The sequence below is a fragment of the Syngnathus leptorhynchus genome, chromosome 17 (assembly GCF_054491065.1).
Source record: "Syngnathus leptorhynchus isolate UIUO chromosome 17, UIUO_Slep, whole genome shotgun sequence".
NCBI lineage: Eukaryota > Metazoa > Chordata > Actinopteri > Syngnathiformes > Syngnathidae > Syngnathus > Syngnathus leptorhynchus.
In genome coordinates, this window is record NC_141211.1 from 4206260 (window position 1) to 4222135 (window position 15876).

At 44.0% G+C, this 15876-nt stretch overlaps 4 protein-coding genes across 12 annotated transcripts in view; 2 read left to right on the forward strand and 2 right to left on the reverse strand.

Annotated features, from left to right (window-relative positions):
• fam222ba (family with sequence similarity 222 member Ba) overlaps positions 1–5350 on the forward strand; it is a 28692-nt gene extending 23342 nt beyond the window's left edge. For all 3 annotated transcript variants that reach the window (XM_085936126.1, XM_085936124.1, XM_085936125.1), the window contains one exon: positions 1107–5350. In XM_085936126.1, coding sequence (XP_085792252.1) covers positions 1107–2782 — 1676 coding nt within the window. In that variant the 3' untranslated portion in view covers positions 2783–5350. The remainder of the gene's footprint in view (positions 1–1106) is intronic.
• Positions 3361–10835, reverse strand: trpv1 (transient receptor potential cation channel, subfamily V, member 1). Of its 4 annotated transcripts, XM_085936122.1 has the most exons (16): positions 10723–10835; positions 9821–9962; positions 9537–9694; positions 9257–9409; positions 9021–9158; positions 8450–8751; positions 7375–7551; positions 7149–7304; positions 6984–7079; positions 6846–6916; positions 6610–6775; positions 6483–6549; positions 5996–6318; positions 5808–5929; positions 5557–5678; positions 3361–5298 (listed from the first exon to the last, which is right to left on the reverse strand). In XM_085936122.1, the coding sequence occupies exons 2-16, from the start codon at positions 9889–9891 to the stop codon at positions 5222–5224; spliced, it is 2199 nt and encodes a 732-aa protein (XP_085792248.1). In that variant the 5' UTR covers positions 9892–9962; positions 10723–10835; the 3' UTR covers positions 3361–5221. The 4 variants fall into 4 exon arrangements, with proteins under 4 accessions (XP_085792248.1, XP_085792247.1, XP_085792246.1 ...); XM_085936121.1 differs by lacking the exon at positions 10723–10835 and having other exon boundaries at positions 9821–10172; XM_085936120.1 differs by lacking the exon at positions 10723–10835 and adding an exon at positions 10087–10159 and having other exon boundaries at positions 6984–7304; positions 9821–10012.
• On the forward strand, positions 8776–15526 carry emc6 (ER membrane protein complex subunit 6). 4 transcript variants are annotated; one of them, XR_015068714.1, is made up of 4 exons: positions 8776–9727; positions 12406–12527; positions 12984–13079; positions 13559–13941. XR_015068714.1 is itself a non-coding variant. In XM_085936132.1 (3 exons), the coding sequence occupies exon 3, from the start codon at positions 14861–14863 to the stop codon at positions 15191–15193; it is 333 nt and encodes a 110-aa protein (XP_085792258.1). In that variant the 5' UTR covers positions 12410–12527; positions 12984–13079; positions 14830–14860; the 3' UTR covers positions 15194–15526. The 4 variants fall into 4 exon arrangements, 3 of the variants coding, with proteins under 3 accessions (XP_085792258.1, XP_085792260.1, XP_085792259.1); XM_085936132.1 differs by lacking the exons at positions 8776–9727; positions 13559–13941 and adding an exon at positions 14830–15526 and having other exon boundaries at positions 12410–12527; XM_085936134.1 differs by lacking the exons at positions 8776–9727; positions 12406–12527; positions 12984–13079; positions 13559–13941 and adding exons at positions 14130–14210; positions 14830–15526.
• shpk (sedoheptulokinase) lies at positions 11376–14139 on the reverse strand. Its single transcript, XM_085936127.1, has 7 exons — positions 13733–14139; positions 13517–13658; positions 12963–13119; positions 12652–12804; positions 12384–12559; positions 11922–12122; positions 11376–11764 (listed from the first exon to the last, which is right to left on the reverse strand). Exons 1-7 carry the CDS (start codon positions 13868–13870, stop codon positions 11376–11378), a joined length of 1356 nt encoding a protein of 451 aa, XP_085792253.1. The 5' UTR covers positions 13871–14139.
• Positions 15527–15876: the final 350 nt, after the last annotated feature.

A 15876-nucleotide genomic window follows, 5' to 3' on the forward strand; every position in this document is an offset into this window, starting at 1 on the left:
GTCAGCGTTGATGTCACAAAGGCCATTTATCATTAGCGGCAGTTGACAGGGGGGAAGTCCATCCTCGCCTTTGCTTGCCCTGGCATTTATTCAGTGACACACATTAGGTCGATGCGATGGCTGGCGTCCACTCAAGCACCTTGGCCCGGACCTTGGCATTAATAAGGCTGTCATCGGCTGGCTGGACATTGAAGTCCGCTTGCCCATTGTTTCCCCATTCCCAAATAAAAGGGGGGGGGGAATTAATTACCCAGTTGGCCCAGTTTGGGTTCCGAGTCAGCTCACCGTGTGACTGAACGCAAGAGCCAAGGCCATATGAAAGTAACTGAGACATTTCACATTGCTGCTCCATCAACTTGGTGTTAACGACTTTGGCTTATCTACTTCACATAAACAGTCCAATAGCAATAAACGTAAAGGCAGTTGAGTTCAATTATGCCACGGCACACTTTAGACTCATTAATACTTTTGTTTTCTACTGCAGAGTGCGGCGGGCGGGATGACATCAGCTAGCGACTTTTGCACGTTTTGTTTCCTCAGCGTTGACATTGAAAACCACACGTGACACATTTCTGCCAACGTCGACGCTATCCTTTTCTTTTTTTAGTCCAATTTAAGATGGGGCTCATAAGTGAAGCCACCTTCACTGTCACTTTGAGAGGTTAAATTTAGCCCGGATGCTTAGCAGGTGTAACAAATGTCTGTTAGCCGGAGCCAGCAAAGTCTTCTCCCCCGCAGATCAGAGTCTGTGTCTGATTACTCGTCTGCTGTCACGTCTCGCTCGCCACCTTGTTTTCCTTCTCCGCGACGCAGCCGCAGGGGAGCATCATCGCCACTTTTTTTTTTTGTTTTTTGTTTTTTTTAACCTCAGCTCCAAAGAGGTTCTTTTTTCCCCACCCGTGTCTGGCGTTTTTGTTTGTCACGCAAACCAAAAAACTAGCAGGATGGTTCTGGAGAAAAAAGGAGCCGGTTAAATATTTGCGACGGGCATGGTGGCAGCTGCAGTGTGATCGAACACGATTGATTGTCATTGTGGCTTGTGAGTCATCATCCCATCGGTCTCTTACTCGGTCTTTAATATTTTTTCTCTTTTTTTGTCATCATAGGGGACACCACACAAAGGATGAGATCCACTCCTTTCCCAACCCCTGCAGAATTGGATGCCTATGCTAAGAAAGTTGCCAACAACCCCCTCACCATCAAAATCTTCCCCAACAGCATCAAGGTCCCGCAGCGGAATCACGTCCGGCGTACAGTCAACGGGCTGGACACATCGGGCCAGCGCTACAGTCCTTACCCTTCCTCTCAGGCCAAGACTGGCCTCCTGGCCATTGTCAAGGTGCCCTCCGTCAAGGGGATCCTGAAAGATTTTTCCGGCGGCCGGTCTCGCTTGCACCCCGAAGTCATCATGAACCACCTGAGGAGCCCTTACCAAGTGACTTCGACCAGCACTTTAAACCCCCGCCACTCCACTCTGCCCAACCTCCCCCAACCTCAGCAGAGCTTAGCCCTGCAAGCCCAAGACGCACCTCAGACTCTACACATGCCACTGGCTCAGCAGCAGAGCCTCAGACACGCTCTCCCCGTGGCCCAGCACTCTCAGGGCCCGCCTAGACTGCAGACTGTCTCCCAACACCCAGCCCTCGGCCACCCTTCTGCCGTCCTCCTCCAGCAGCAGCAGCACCTCCAGCAGCAGCAGCAGCCCGGTCTGCAGGGGAGCAGAAAGCTGCCAGATGGCGAGGCACCACCTAACGTGACCGTCTCTACCTCAACCATTCCACTCCCAATGGCCACGGGGCTGCACCAGGGCCACCAGCCAGACCTGAGCACCATCGTGCACCAGATCAACCAGTTCTGCCAAGCTCGGGCCCAAGGGGTCGGATCGGCCTCTATGTGCGAGGGCCAGATCGCCAACCCCAGCCCCATCAGTCGCAATCTCCTTATCAGCGCTTGCTCCAGGGTGTCCATGCACAGCAACCCGGCTGCCGCCGCGGGCGGCTTCCACCCGCACAACTGCATCCTGGGCCCCCAAGAGAAATCAGCCATCCCGGCGGGAGCCCACCCTTTACCTAGCGTGACCATGAACCACTTGCCTTCCAACCACACCGATCTCAAGCAGCAACAGCACCCTCAGCAGCAGCATCTGCACCCAAAACCCAATCAGCAGTTGCAACAACCCAACACACAGCAGCCGCAACAACAACAGAAGATGCGCTCTTGGAATCCGCAGCATTTGACCCACGTGCCCCATATTCCCAACGGTTGCAAGCAGTCCACCAGGGATGCCGGCTTCCACTTGACCTACCCCGCGGACATGTGCGTGGGCCAACCGTACATGCTGAAACCCCCTCTAGAGAGGCCCACCCCCTCTCCGCCCGTCAACCACAACGGCATGACGGTGGCCCACTACCCAAACGGTCACTACTTCCAGTCCCACATTTGGAACAGCAACATCTTCCCCACACCAAACAGTGACAGCTCCGGCTCTCAGGACGTAGCCATGCCATTCCACGGGGCGGGCCCGGGGGGCTGCGGCGGCGCACTGGAATGCGGGCCCCCGGGGGCTCCCCATTACAGGCTAGCGGCGAGCTCTTCCACCTCCTCTGCCCAGACTAATCTGATGCAAACCATAGATTACATGGGTGGGGATTTCCAGACGCCCTACTTCCGCGATCAGAATCTCGGGTTAATGGGCAAGATGCACAGGCCCCCTATGAGCAGGGTGGGGCCGGAGCTCGGGGATGGTAGAAGCGCTCTCATCCAGCATCCAGGGTACAGATAAGCTATGGCCTTGTCTCCGCAAGTTATCAGCCCCCCCCCCCCTTTCTTTTGTTTAGTCTTAAGAAACCACATGATAACTTGACAAAACTGCTCATCTTAAAGAGGGTAAATGAATATATTTCATTCGTGAAGAACAGTAGTTTTTTTGGGGGTTTTGGATCAATCTTGCAAGTGATCAATTTATTTTATTCTTTCTTTTCTTCTGGGGGGGGGTTAGTGAATGCTTCTACCTGGAACATTTCGGAATCATGTTCACCTTGTCTACTGTGTGTCATTCCTGCTTTCTGCTCCTCAATACTTACATGTGTGTGCCTGGATCTTGACAGATCCTGTGTTATTTCCACTTCACACATTTGGAAGTCAATTCCTCACGAGGAAAAGACTTTTCCCGTGTGTAATAACCTTATTTGAAACAGCAGCCAGAGATGTGTGTGCGTGCGTGCGTGCGTGCGTGCTGAGCTTTTACTATTTTCAGATGTAATTATTTATTTGTTATAATAGGACTATTGAAACTTGACTCCTTGCTGTTGCTTACAAACGCAATCGGGTTGTTTGTATAAAGCAAGGACCCAGCAGGCAGCGTTGCCACGGCGATGCGCTCTGTCCTGCTTCAAATGCTGCAATGAATTCAGGTGTTTTCAAAAACTTTGGGGCTGGGCCAGGAAAATGAAATTTTTTCAAACAGAAAAGGTCATAAGCGTTAAAGATGGCCTGAGTAACTTTTTTTTTTTTTTTTACAGCGCTCAACATAAATGACAGACAGCATGGATTTGTGTTCAAACATTTGCAAATCACTCCTACCAACAATAAATGGATGGAGAATACGCCATAGGAAGATTAGCAGGACCCGATTATTATTAAATCAAAAATAATAATCATTCAACCAAAGGATGACAATTCAGGACACTGTTGAATTCAAAAGCTTCTTTTCCAAAGGGCGTGTCGCCGTTTATGCCGAGCGCTGGATTGGGAAGACGTGCCATTTTATCTTTTACAAAGCATTTTTTTTTTCCTCCGTAATCCTTGACAAATTTATTACTTGAATGTGGACGACGATTCGTGCTGAAGGCAATACAATAGTACAAAGTGTTACTAATGTCCCGGGGTGAAAGGTGTGCTTGCTACTGATTGTGATGTGAAGACCAAATTGATCACTTGCAAGATGACACGGATGGAAACGAAAGCAGACTTATTACGTTCAAACAGCAAACGCATTGTTTATTTTATTGTACACTGGCTTACCTACTAGACTACTGTAACATTTAAACTTTAATGATTGTGTGAGTGTTGCCGGGTCGTTTGTGTGTGTGCGTGTGTGCGTGTGTGTGTGTGTGTGTGTGTGTGTGTGTGTGTGTGTGTGTGTGTGTGTGTGTGTGTGTGTGTGTGTGTGTGTGTGTGTGTGTGTGTGTGTGTGTGTGTGTGTGTGTGTGTGTGTGTGTGCGTGTGCGTGTGCGTGCGTGATCACGATAAGACCCATGTTCTGTTCACCTACCAACCCCTAAAAAGCCTTAATTGTTTGGTCCTTGGACTTTCCTTGAGCATGGTTTTAATGAAAACCCCAAATAATAAGGAGAAGAAAGATGGTGAGAATACACAGACACAGCGCTTTTTTTTTTGGGTGGGGGGGTAATTTGTTTTTTTCTTTTTTCCCCTGGTCTTTTTATTTTAATGAAATTGTATTGACTAGATAAAGCAATTCCTTAGAGATTTGTTATGGGAAGCAAGAAAAGGAGTGATACGATAATTATACCGTATATTTTAGCAATGTGTAGTTACTGAGCTGTATTTTTTTTTTTTTGGCCAATTTTCAAAGCTTCGGTTTTGCAATTGTGACTATTTATAATACTTGATTTTCTTATTTAAGTTCCCCCCCCCTGTTCTGTTGCTGTGAAAAGGAAGAAGGTCCATAGCCTATCTTTTTTGTCATCTTTCAAGACGGATAAGAAGCAAGAGCGTGAGAGTTGTGCTACTCTTTTTTTGTAATATTGTAATAATAAAATAAAATTCTAATTTATGCTTTCATATGGGTTTGAGACACTGTTTGGACTTTACGCTGCAGATGTTTACAAACGGAAATCATGGCACGAAGAGATTATTTTCTATTGCACTTAATTCTAAGCACCAAATGTGATGTTCGTCACATTCATTAATTGTAATTGTTGCAGCAATCTCACACCATTAATTGAGGCCTGCCGCCTCTAAATAGCGACGGGAAGAAGCGAGCATGTGCGAGATTACGCTTGCTTGGCTGTGATAAAATGGAGGTTGCATAAAATCTGGAATCACGACCTTTGTGATGATTACTAATCATAATAATGCTACTCAAACCAAGACCTGTGCCACTAATTATTTTTTTTTTGCATCGTTACATTCAGACTAAAGCACTTGTTCTTGATATTTTACAAACATTTCCTTTGAAAAAGTTGCATTTTCTGTGTGTTCACGGTGAAAAGTTGCTCATCTCCGTGGACTGTGGTCCTCTTCTGCTCTTGGTAAGTAAGTCTCTCCAGCGCCCTCCTGTGGAACAAAAAAGAAATAGAGTTGAAACTATTGTCTATCTTAGTGTTTACCAATTTTGTTTATTTTAACTATGGCACATCATTGACCACCAAAACAAATCTTACGGTAAACTACTTTACTAACTAAAACTGTTGCAAATATCAACAGATGGATTAAAAAAGATAAAATAATTTTTGGCCCAATCAGGTGTAATTTGATTATTTTGCCACAGTAATCATTGAGCTAAACATTTCTTTTTTTTTTTTTTTTGTGAACCTTTGTTTGTCTGAATCGGCTGGCAGTTTGACGTCAGTTGTCGCCTTCGATAACAGTTGCCGGGCTCCTCGTGGTTTATGCCCAGGCAGACGTTCCATTTGTTCCAGTTGACTTCCTCCACTCTACCATGACAAGAAAAAAAACATCCTTCAATTAGAGGTCAGATTCCCCCCCCACCCCATGTTTGAAGCTCATGATTGTTTTCCAAACTTTCCATGAATTCACTTTGTCATTCAAGGTTAATCACAAACCTGAAACATCGACGGTGGTCTTGTTCAGAAGGTGTGCCCAAATTTTTGTCCACCCCACAGCGAAGCCTCTTCCTCACAAATAACGGCAACTTTCTCTCCATGTCCAAGATGGTGATGGCCCTCTGACATATCGAAACAAAAACACATCAAACCAGAACTGTTGAGCCTAACCAGCCAGTGTAGCTGACCTGTAGCTTCCAGATGCTGGTGCTCTCCATGGTGATCTTCTCCACAGTGCGATTCATCAGAGCGATGAGCATATTCAACAGCAGGATGTAAGTGAGAATGATGTAAAAAATGAGCAGAACGTAGAAGACCTCCTTGTACTGGTACTGCTCGGTGAACTCCATGTCACCCATGCCGATGGTAAACTTAAAGAGCTGCAGCGTAGTGTAGGAGATATTTCGGAAGGTGGGCTTGATACACTCGGACTCGGGGTAGAGCGGTCCGAAGAGACGACCCTTATCGGTGGTGTTCCGCACAGGGGGCTCAATGAGTAGTGTAACCACAGCTGTGACAAAATGATCAAATGTCAACAATTCCATATGGACGAAAATATGAAGCGAAATCTTAGAATTGTTTCCACATCTGGAAAAAAAAAACTTTCCAAATATGACCATTATTAAAATACAGTAGACTACTAGACCCAAGTACGGCAAAAACTAGTAGTCCTACCTGCTGAGAATCCAAACAGGAAGACAACATAGACAAACAGGAAGCGTAGGATATCGCTGAGTATCATCTGCAAAGGATGAAAAGGTTCCAAAATGGTTGTTGAAGGCTACTCTCGGTCCTGATATACCTTCTGTATCATGATGCTGTAGATGCCCATGTGTTTGCTGCCTCTGGCAAAGTAGAGCAGGTTGACCCAGCTGAGCGCAAGACACAGCACCAGGAAGCCCAAGTACTCTTGTCTCCCAAAGACATAAAGACCGGCTGCGACCAGGAAGAGGATCGCCTGCACAAAGCTAAAAAAAAAAAAGAAGCTCCATCATATTTCCGCCCTGTGATTGGCTACGTTAAATGAGTGCTACTTACAAAAGAATATCATAATATCCATCAATCAGCAAGGTCTCCAGCTTTGGTCGTTTCCTCATCAGATCGAATAACTGCATATCAATTTTGGATTGTTATGAAGTTGCTGAAGCACAAGAGCGAAAATCGTTCGATACGTACCCCCATGACAAAGAAATAGACGTTTGCTAATGTGATTAGTAGCTGCCCGCAAAGATACAGGTAACCGGAAGTGGTACGCTCCAGAGGGAACGGTATCTGGATAGAAAAAACAATTTCAACAATTGTGCCGTTTGGATGAGACAACGTAGTTTTCGACCTTTCCACCTTTCCATTCTTTTTATTGTAAGCCACCGCAGTGAAGATAAACAGGTACCCAAAGTAGACCAAGAGGTTGAGACCAAACAATAGGCCTGCAAACCTCTTCCACTTGTCCTCCAGCAGTTGGTGCAGAGGTTCTGTCTGGAGCATTTCATGGCGGTTCTGGGAGCAGACACGGAACATTTAAAAAGTAGTCCAGACTACACGAATGCACTTTAACACAGGGACTCACAGGGATGTCACTGCCATAGACCAGTATTTCCAGGACCGACTTGTTGTCCGCTGAGTCCACGGAGGCCAAGTCGTACAAGGAACTCTGGACGGGCCCGTAAACCCACTCGGTGAATTTACGAGACAAATGCTTGGTGTGGCACTCCTGGAACTCGCGCTTCAGGATGCGTGCGAAAAGCTGCCAAAAGGAACATGACATGTTTGTAAAGGCTCATCTATTCATGGGGAATATATCATCTACAAACGTGTATCTTACTGCACTTATAATTTCCAGTATAATACTGTAAACATTCATATTATTCTTTAAATTAGTATAGTATTTTTCTGGATCTGCTGCCAGTAAAATATATATAATATAAATATATAATATACAATTTATATATGTATTTTTGATGATCCAGTAAAATTCTATATTTTGCATTTATTGTATTTTACAATAGACGTCTGTATGTTGATATTATTTGAAAATAATTGATCGTTTTTTGATATTTTAATTAAAAAAATATTTCATCCATTGAAGCCGGAAGCGCATTACCACATTTCAACCGCTATAGCCAGGAGCGCTGTTACACCTTTCTACCCTTAAAACTGGGAAAGCGGATTGTTTTTTGTTTGTTTGTTTGTTTTGTTTTTGTTGACTAATTCTCGATCTCGTAGCCAATGAAATGCATCAGAATTAACACGTGAGGGCTCCTTGAATTTCCGGGACTTTTTGTGTATGGCAGACGTGGGAATTTCGAAATTAGTAACGACGGGCTTGACGAAATTGGTTAGTATACGTTTGTTTTTATTATCATTGACAATTAGCATTATTAATAAATTGTATTTTAGTAAAAAATGTTTTATTTATAGTATTGTTATACTTTTGAATTATGATTACCGTACATTAAAAAGTGCTGTCTGTAATTTTTGAGTCACTTTGACCTTAAGTGTAAAATGTTGATTCTTCTGTTTGTATTTTACAGCGTTGTAGAATTGCACTGCATCAAATCATATGTTGCAAATATTTAGTTACCTTATGTAGTTACTAAAAACTCTTGAGCATCCTGCACTTAATCACCTGTTATTGGCCTTACCCCACTTTTTCCAGTCTTGGCAGCCAGTTTGAGAGGCGTCAGGCCGTTTTTGTTTTCAATGTTCTCCAAGTTGAGTTTGGGCCTCAGCCGAGCCGTGGTGGTCAGGATGCGATCGTACATGCTGGCGATGAATAAATCCGTGTTCTCCTTGGTGTTGTCGGCCACTACCACCAGGGCGTGCAGCACCGTATTGCCATGAGAGTCGGGAACGTTTGGGTTGGCCTGCTGATACTCGTTGTCCAAGAGGAACTCGACCATCTCAGGCTGGTTCGTGCATGCTGCCAGGGAGAGAGGAAGCTCACCTGAGGACAAAGAAGATGGTATACAAAAAAAATATTGGAATACCTTCATCAAATGGAAAAAAAGCTATGTTTGTTCATCTGCATTTGAAAGCATTTAAACTCAGGGATGACTTGTTTTCCATTTGCGTGCAACATAATAACTAAATGAAACTTCACCATGTTTAGTTTGATCTCTGGGCCCAGGCAGATTCTCAAATAGTGGAGGAACAGTATGTGTGTGTGCTTGACATCTATGTGAAATTCCACAAGAGGGCGCTCCTCGCACTCACCAAAGTAGAAATTGGGGCCTTTATGTGGCTGGAAGAATTTCCCAAAGGCTTTGGCGTGGACGTCGGCTCCTTTACTGAGCAAAAGTTTGACGTAGCTCAGACTCCTTCGCTCAATTGCGATGTGTAGCGCCGTCTGCCCTGTTTATAATAAACAACGTAGCCTGGGATAGAGTCCAGTTCATCTTGACCCTGAACAAGATTAGCGGTATCGAATATTGATGCAAAATTCCATTTACCTTTATAGTAGTCATTGGTGTATGCTGCATTGACAAAGTCTTTAATGTCGCCAGTCCTTTCTGAGATGTCCAATAGTAATTCAACATTGGGGTTCTTGCCGTCCTGGAGATGCAGAATGGCCTTCATCAGGGCAGTTTTACCATGCGACTTATCTGCAAGTGAAAACCCACTCGAGTTCATTTTGGAAGTTTAGTATCATCGGTATGAAGCAGTTGGATAAAACCTGTTAAAAAAAAAAAAAAAAAAAAAGGTATGTGGGGGGGGACTCATCACACTCACACAGAGAGTCCGAGAGTTTCTTCATGTTTTGATGCAGGTACTCATGCAGTCCTTCCAATCTGGTGACATTCCCGCTAGCCGCCGCATCAAACAGCCGAATGATGTCGAACGTCCGACTGTCTCTCTTGGTGTCGTCCTGATCGACACCTCGGATGCCTCTGGAAACACAAGACAAGAAATAGCAACGTCAGGTTCGTGCTTTTTTTTTTGTGAGTATTCTACTCCCACATGGGATTAGCACCCCTCCAAAATAGATTTTAGATGAACATGAAGGAGACTCTCACGCATCAAAATTGAGGTTGAATCGTATTTGAGGTTTGATGTCCTCCATTTCCTCCTGGTAATCGGTGTCCATGGGGGCTTTGGGTGCCTTTTGTTTTGGTGCTTTGCCTCGACATTTCTCGTCCGCCGTCCTGTCGTCGGCTTCTAGAGAGAAAGTGTCTTTCTCTGACTTCTTCATCTCTGCGCCCAGAAGTCTACAAATTATGAAACAATCAGCTTTTATGACCATAACAGGACACCTTGCGTACGTTAATGGATCCACTCTTACCGCTAACTATCCATTTTCTTTCATGCTTGTTGCCTTTAGATTTGTTTTGTGTTCAAGTTGCCTATCTTGTGTATACAATTTCATTTGCATACTTACTGTTAAATAAAAAAACACATAAAAAAAAAAGAAATAGAATGAAAACACAATCTGAAAAGTCAAATTGTATTTGTGGAATGTGGGAAAAGCAGAAGTTACCATGACTACAGAAAATCACCTCTGACATGTGATGTTTGTCTGCCACTGACTAACAAAGACTTTGTTTATAGATATATTTAAAAAAAAAAAATCTCCATGACTGCCTCTTGGGCTGAGGACACAGCACTGATTTAAAAATATTTTTTATTCACCCCTTAACATGTAAATGGGAAGTCATATTTTTGTTCCTCTTTTAAAATGGGGGTAATAGATGAGTCAGCATGGAAACGGAGAGATCCATTAAAAGAACATGATAGCGGGGAAGATTTAAATGCAGTAAGCTTTTAAAAATCTCATCGTGGAATAGATAGTATTCAAATATCCGTCCATCCATCCATTACAAAATGTCTAGAAAACAACGCAAAAATGATATCACTATTTTCTTTGAGATCTCAGGAAACAACATTCATAATGTTGAAATAATGATATCAATTGACTTACCACAAAGAGATTCCAGATTTTGATTTCCTTTGCATTAGAACACAAAACAATGGGATCGCCGTTAGGTCTGCAGCGGGCAGTCGGGAATTCGTGTCCTGAGATGCTTGCTTAATGTAACACAGGCAAGATGAACATGAGGAAAGGGGGGTGGGGTGGGGTGGGGTGGAGTGACCCGCCCTGGAGAATATCAGAGCACATTAGTGTGGAGCTGTAAGTGCATGAAATGAGGATGTATTGACTGGCTGTGCACAAGCCCACCCACACACATGCATCATGTATGATATTTAAATAACACCCATAACTGAAAAACGTCTCTCTTGTTTTTTTTAGCCCATTCTGGTTACTATGTGTTTAGTTTCACTTCAACATGCGTCCCGTGATCACTGAGTGATATTTTCTGCCATGCAAAGTAGGCTCAACTGAGCGTGGCAACAGGCTACTTCCTGTACTGCTAATGTTTTTCCAAGACAGTCTGAACATCGTTTTGACTTTGTATTTGACACATGAAGCATAAAGTGGACATTTGTGGTGATTCACTTGAATAAAGCATCATCTTTGTGAGGCAGGCATTTCCATTCGTTGAACTGCTCCTTTGTCATCTTCAAGAAGCGACTCCAAAATTGTCAGCGCCATGCCGCATTGCTAGATCTGAGTCAGTCACAGAGGACCAAAGCGACGCCAACGGCGGAGTCGGCATCCCGTCCGTATATCACGGGCTGGGCAAATACTTTCTCCACTTCCTGTTTCAGGACCTGATTACGTGCCAGGGCGCTCCCGCTACCAATTATCCTGTTGACCCCCGCCTGCTGTAGCCGCTCAGGGGTCATCATGGAGGCCAGATTCTCCAAGATCCCCCGGCAGAGAGCTCTGGTCACGTGACCCAGAGAGAGATTACTTGTGGAAATGTTGGTCACCTGACCCAGAGTAAAAGGGGCGTGTCTCTCTCCTAGGATTGTTGGATGCACTGCAAGGTTGCTGCTTTCCTGGTTCAGAGCACAACTGATCATCTTCTCATAAAGGGATTGTTCGCTCAGCTCCACACCTGCAATGTCGAGGAATTGAGAATGGCCCTTTTTAAACTGAACCGAGCCGTCTGCGAAAATACCAAAATAAAGTCGAGCCTGCCCCAGCGTGGCTTTACACCGTGCCAGATGTGCATGCTTTGATAATATGATCCCAAAAAAAAAAAAAATACACACCGAGTTCTTTCATCCAACCGGTGAGCATATCCACAAAAGTGGCCAGGACATTCCCTCCGTTGAGCGCCGCCGCCACGGCCAAGTATGAAGAGCCAAAGTAGGGGAAGAAAGCAATGGACGATTCAGGCTGAGGACAATCAGGAGGTTTGAAGTCAGCCGGCATGGCGAAGGTCAACTGGGCTGAGGTGCTTATGTTAAGAACTAGAATGACAAAACGTGCAGTTGTGTGAGTTGAGGTTAAAATAAATAATGACTTAACATGCAAGGAGCAAGTTTAATATTGTTAGCCTACGAGGGGGGCATGGTTTGGGTTAAGAGGTTAAAAATCAGCGTGTATTTATGTCCCCTGCTTTCCGTTCCAGTTCTGTTAACCCCCATCGGAAGAGTTTCATGACAAAACCACAGATGTCACCTTTTAGCATTTCTTGTTAAAACTGAGATTTCAGCACTTCCTGTTTTCACCTGCATCTGTCTGTGCACTCAGGCAGGAGTAGACGGCACACTGGAAGTCTCCCAGAGCGGCCCCTACTGGCGTGCCCGTGGGGATGCCGTGCCAGTCGGAACCAGTGTGGCCCGCCAACTCACCGGAGGGGACACACTGAGGAAGTAGGTGCAAAGGGAAGCCGACGCCATTCAGACTAGAACATGCACACACACACACACACGGTTATGTGTAAGACTCCGGATAACATGCATTTAGTATGAACGTTAGCACGTAAGTCAACAATACATGTCCAGATTCCACTGGTTGGAGGATGTCTTGTAGAAACCCCAGCTGGCTGCATTCTGGGGTGTCATGAGACATCGGTCCAACCCACACAATTTGGATACAACATAGTCCTGGATGGTGCCTGCCACAGTGAAGTCCTTGAGGAACTCGGGCCTACAGAAGAATCACGCTTTTAGAATAAAACAAAAAATATATATTGCTGCACTATATAATTTCATCTCAAATCCATTGTGGTGCTGTTTAGTGCCAAATTGGTGAGAATTAGATCCATGGTCCAAAATGGATGTCCTGATTATGTGTGTTTTGCTTACCTGTGTTTCATATACCAAAAGATGGTGGCACAGCCGAATCCTGTGGCAACGGCGAGGTGTGAATCCGGTTTTGGAAGGGAGGACAGGAAGCTATTGCTGCAGCGGCCATCTTGCCAGGTAATCAGCTGACTGAAGTTGCCTCCGGACCAATCGCAACCTACAGTATGATGGCCATTTATAATTTTTGCTCTGACAAATTAAAAGATTCTGTTGTAAATTGTTATGGGTAAAAGTAGTTCTTCAAAGCCATGTGATCAGATTAATCTTTAACTGTTGTCCATGTCAAAGTACAATTAGTCAAAGTACAAACAGGTACAAGACCTGATCTGATCTTTTCCACTTATACTTTCCATGCTATATAGTGGTAATAATAATAATAATAATAACTAATCATTTGAGAATAATTTAGAGGCCAATGCAAAACGATGAGATGGTAAGTGAGCGCGCATTCTTGTGCAACGCGCATTGTCACATAACGCAAGCACCAACCGTATTTTGAAACCATGTGAAGCATTTATGAAAACTCGAATAGTGCATAAAAAAAAAATGTTTACCACTTTCAGCATTCCAAAACAAAACCCCGTGCATCTGTCCAGATACCCCGATGCTGCACACATGTTGCAGTTTGTCCGCCGGTAGCAGCCCGACGCACCGGTTAAGAGTTTCCAGAATCCGGCCAGTATCCTGCTCCTTAGCCTGGATATCGATGACACAATACCCGATAACAAGCAGATGTTTACGGCAGATGTTTGACTATGTCGAGCACTTACCTTTATCCCATTCGAATCGGGGAGGTCAGAAGCAGTTGGCAAACTCTGGCTTGCAGCAACGCTCCTTGATTCACTTTCTAATAAAACTGCTTTAATCGATGTGGTGCCCACATCTAAACCGAGAATGTACTGAGGCATAGCAGCTGATACTAGTACGAACAAACCTCATGCAGCTTCGGTTGAACTCGCTCTTCTTCTTTGGTATTTGACTTGATAACTAACTGGTAACTACACCAATGCATTGCTGCACCCACCTGGAAGTCATTCAGCTGGGCATTACATGAGTGCATATATTATATTATTTAAGGAAGCGTATATTGTAATGTGTTTTTCATCGGTTGATTGTGAGGGATTTGCCCGGTGCACCAAAATCCTACGTTTTACCCGACATCGAATGCACCATTAATATTGTTTCTGATGACTGTACGCTTTCCACTTCCCATTATGCATTGCGACTAGCATGGACGAGGACTGACTGGTGAGCACTCTAAGTCGCGGTTGATAAAAATGAACGTGGCTTTCCCTTGCAGCAGCTCCGTGTTCAAGTCGACGAATTAATATTTTGCACATAATGCATTTTTAAGTGCGTTGTAAGGAGTCGAGAAGCCCTTCGTCATCCTTTCGGTAAGAATCACACCTCTCTTAGCATTAGCATGAACACAGTGTTAGCACGATGGCGCTAGCGATGATGGGTTGGATGTTGAAATAGACCAGGGAAATCGCACAGCGCTGGTGCCGCTTATTTTACTATATCATTAAAAAAAAAAAAAAATTAAGGTATTTTACGCAGTTATCTGTCGCCCGATGCCGTTGTCGATGCAGATTTACCCCTTGCTAACTTTAACCATTTGTCAAATGCCCTTGATGCTGTGCAATGTAAAAAACAGTGAAATAATTTCAAGGTTTTTTTTGCCTTCTCTGTTAACGTCACCTGTAAGCTGTCCAACAAAACAAAAATTAGGGAAGGCAAGTTAGAACTTATGTTGTTGTTTTTTTACTTCACTTAAATGCACTTGATTGTACATAATTGATTCAAAGTTTTCTAATCTCATCAGCATCCGGTTGTAAATTGTAACCTGATTGTACATTCTCTGCAGAATTTTCCCGTCACCTTCTACCAGAGCAAAGATGGCAGCCATAGTAGCCAAACGAGAGGGGCCGCAGTTCATCAGCGAAGTGGCAGTGAGGGGCAATGCCGCCGTGCTGGACTACTGTCGTACCTCCGTGTCGGCGCTGTCCGGGGCCACCGCCGGTATCATGGGCCTGACGGGACTGTATGGTTTCATTTTTTACTTTTTGTCCTCCTTCCTCCTATCTTTGCTGCTCATTCTCAAGGCCGGACGCCGATGGAACAAGTGTTTTAAATCCAGGCGGCTGCTCTTCACTGGGGGCTTGGTTGGAGGTCTTTTCACCTACGTCCTCTTCTGGACTTTCCTCTATGGAATGGTGCATGTGTACTAAAATGACCCGCTTTCTCAAACCAATTGCATTTTGTTTGAGCTGTAGATGAGCCAGAAATTGATTTTAATGTTATTCCATTATGACCTGCTGACACAACCTTTTTTTTTTTTTTTCCCCTCCACACACTCAACAATGCCTTTAATTGACTCCAGGCCTCTTCTTATTTATGAGCCAGCCCACGATTATATTTTGGATTGTAGTGTAACAGACTGTAGCACATGACATCCTAAACAAGGTGTAACTATTTGATGTTGCACTATTCTGTACAGTACTGAAGTTCAATACGAAATGTGATTAATGATTGGAATAAATACCTCTGTACTTATATGCATATTTCAGATCTTTTTTTGTTGAGACAACATACATTCATTTGTACAATAAGACATTTGAAATAAATAGGAGTACACTCACATTTTAACGGTAGCACACAATTCAAGGCAGACACGTTGACAGCAATTTGTCATTGAAATCGGATGAAGCAAATCTGATCTCCAAATTGGCAGGTATTAAAAAAAGTAATATAGGTCAATCAACTCGTGCTCATTTAAAAAAAAAAAATCAATTTAGCAATTAAACACTTTTTTTTTTACAAAAATGTCAAATGTTTTGAAAAATTATCTTCTAAAAAGGAAGCCAAATTATAGTCCTTAAATAAAACTTAATACATCCAACAGCCATGTCAC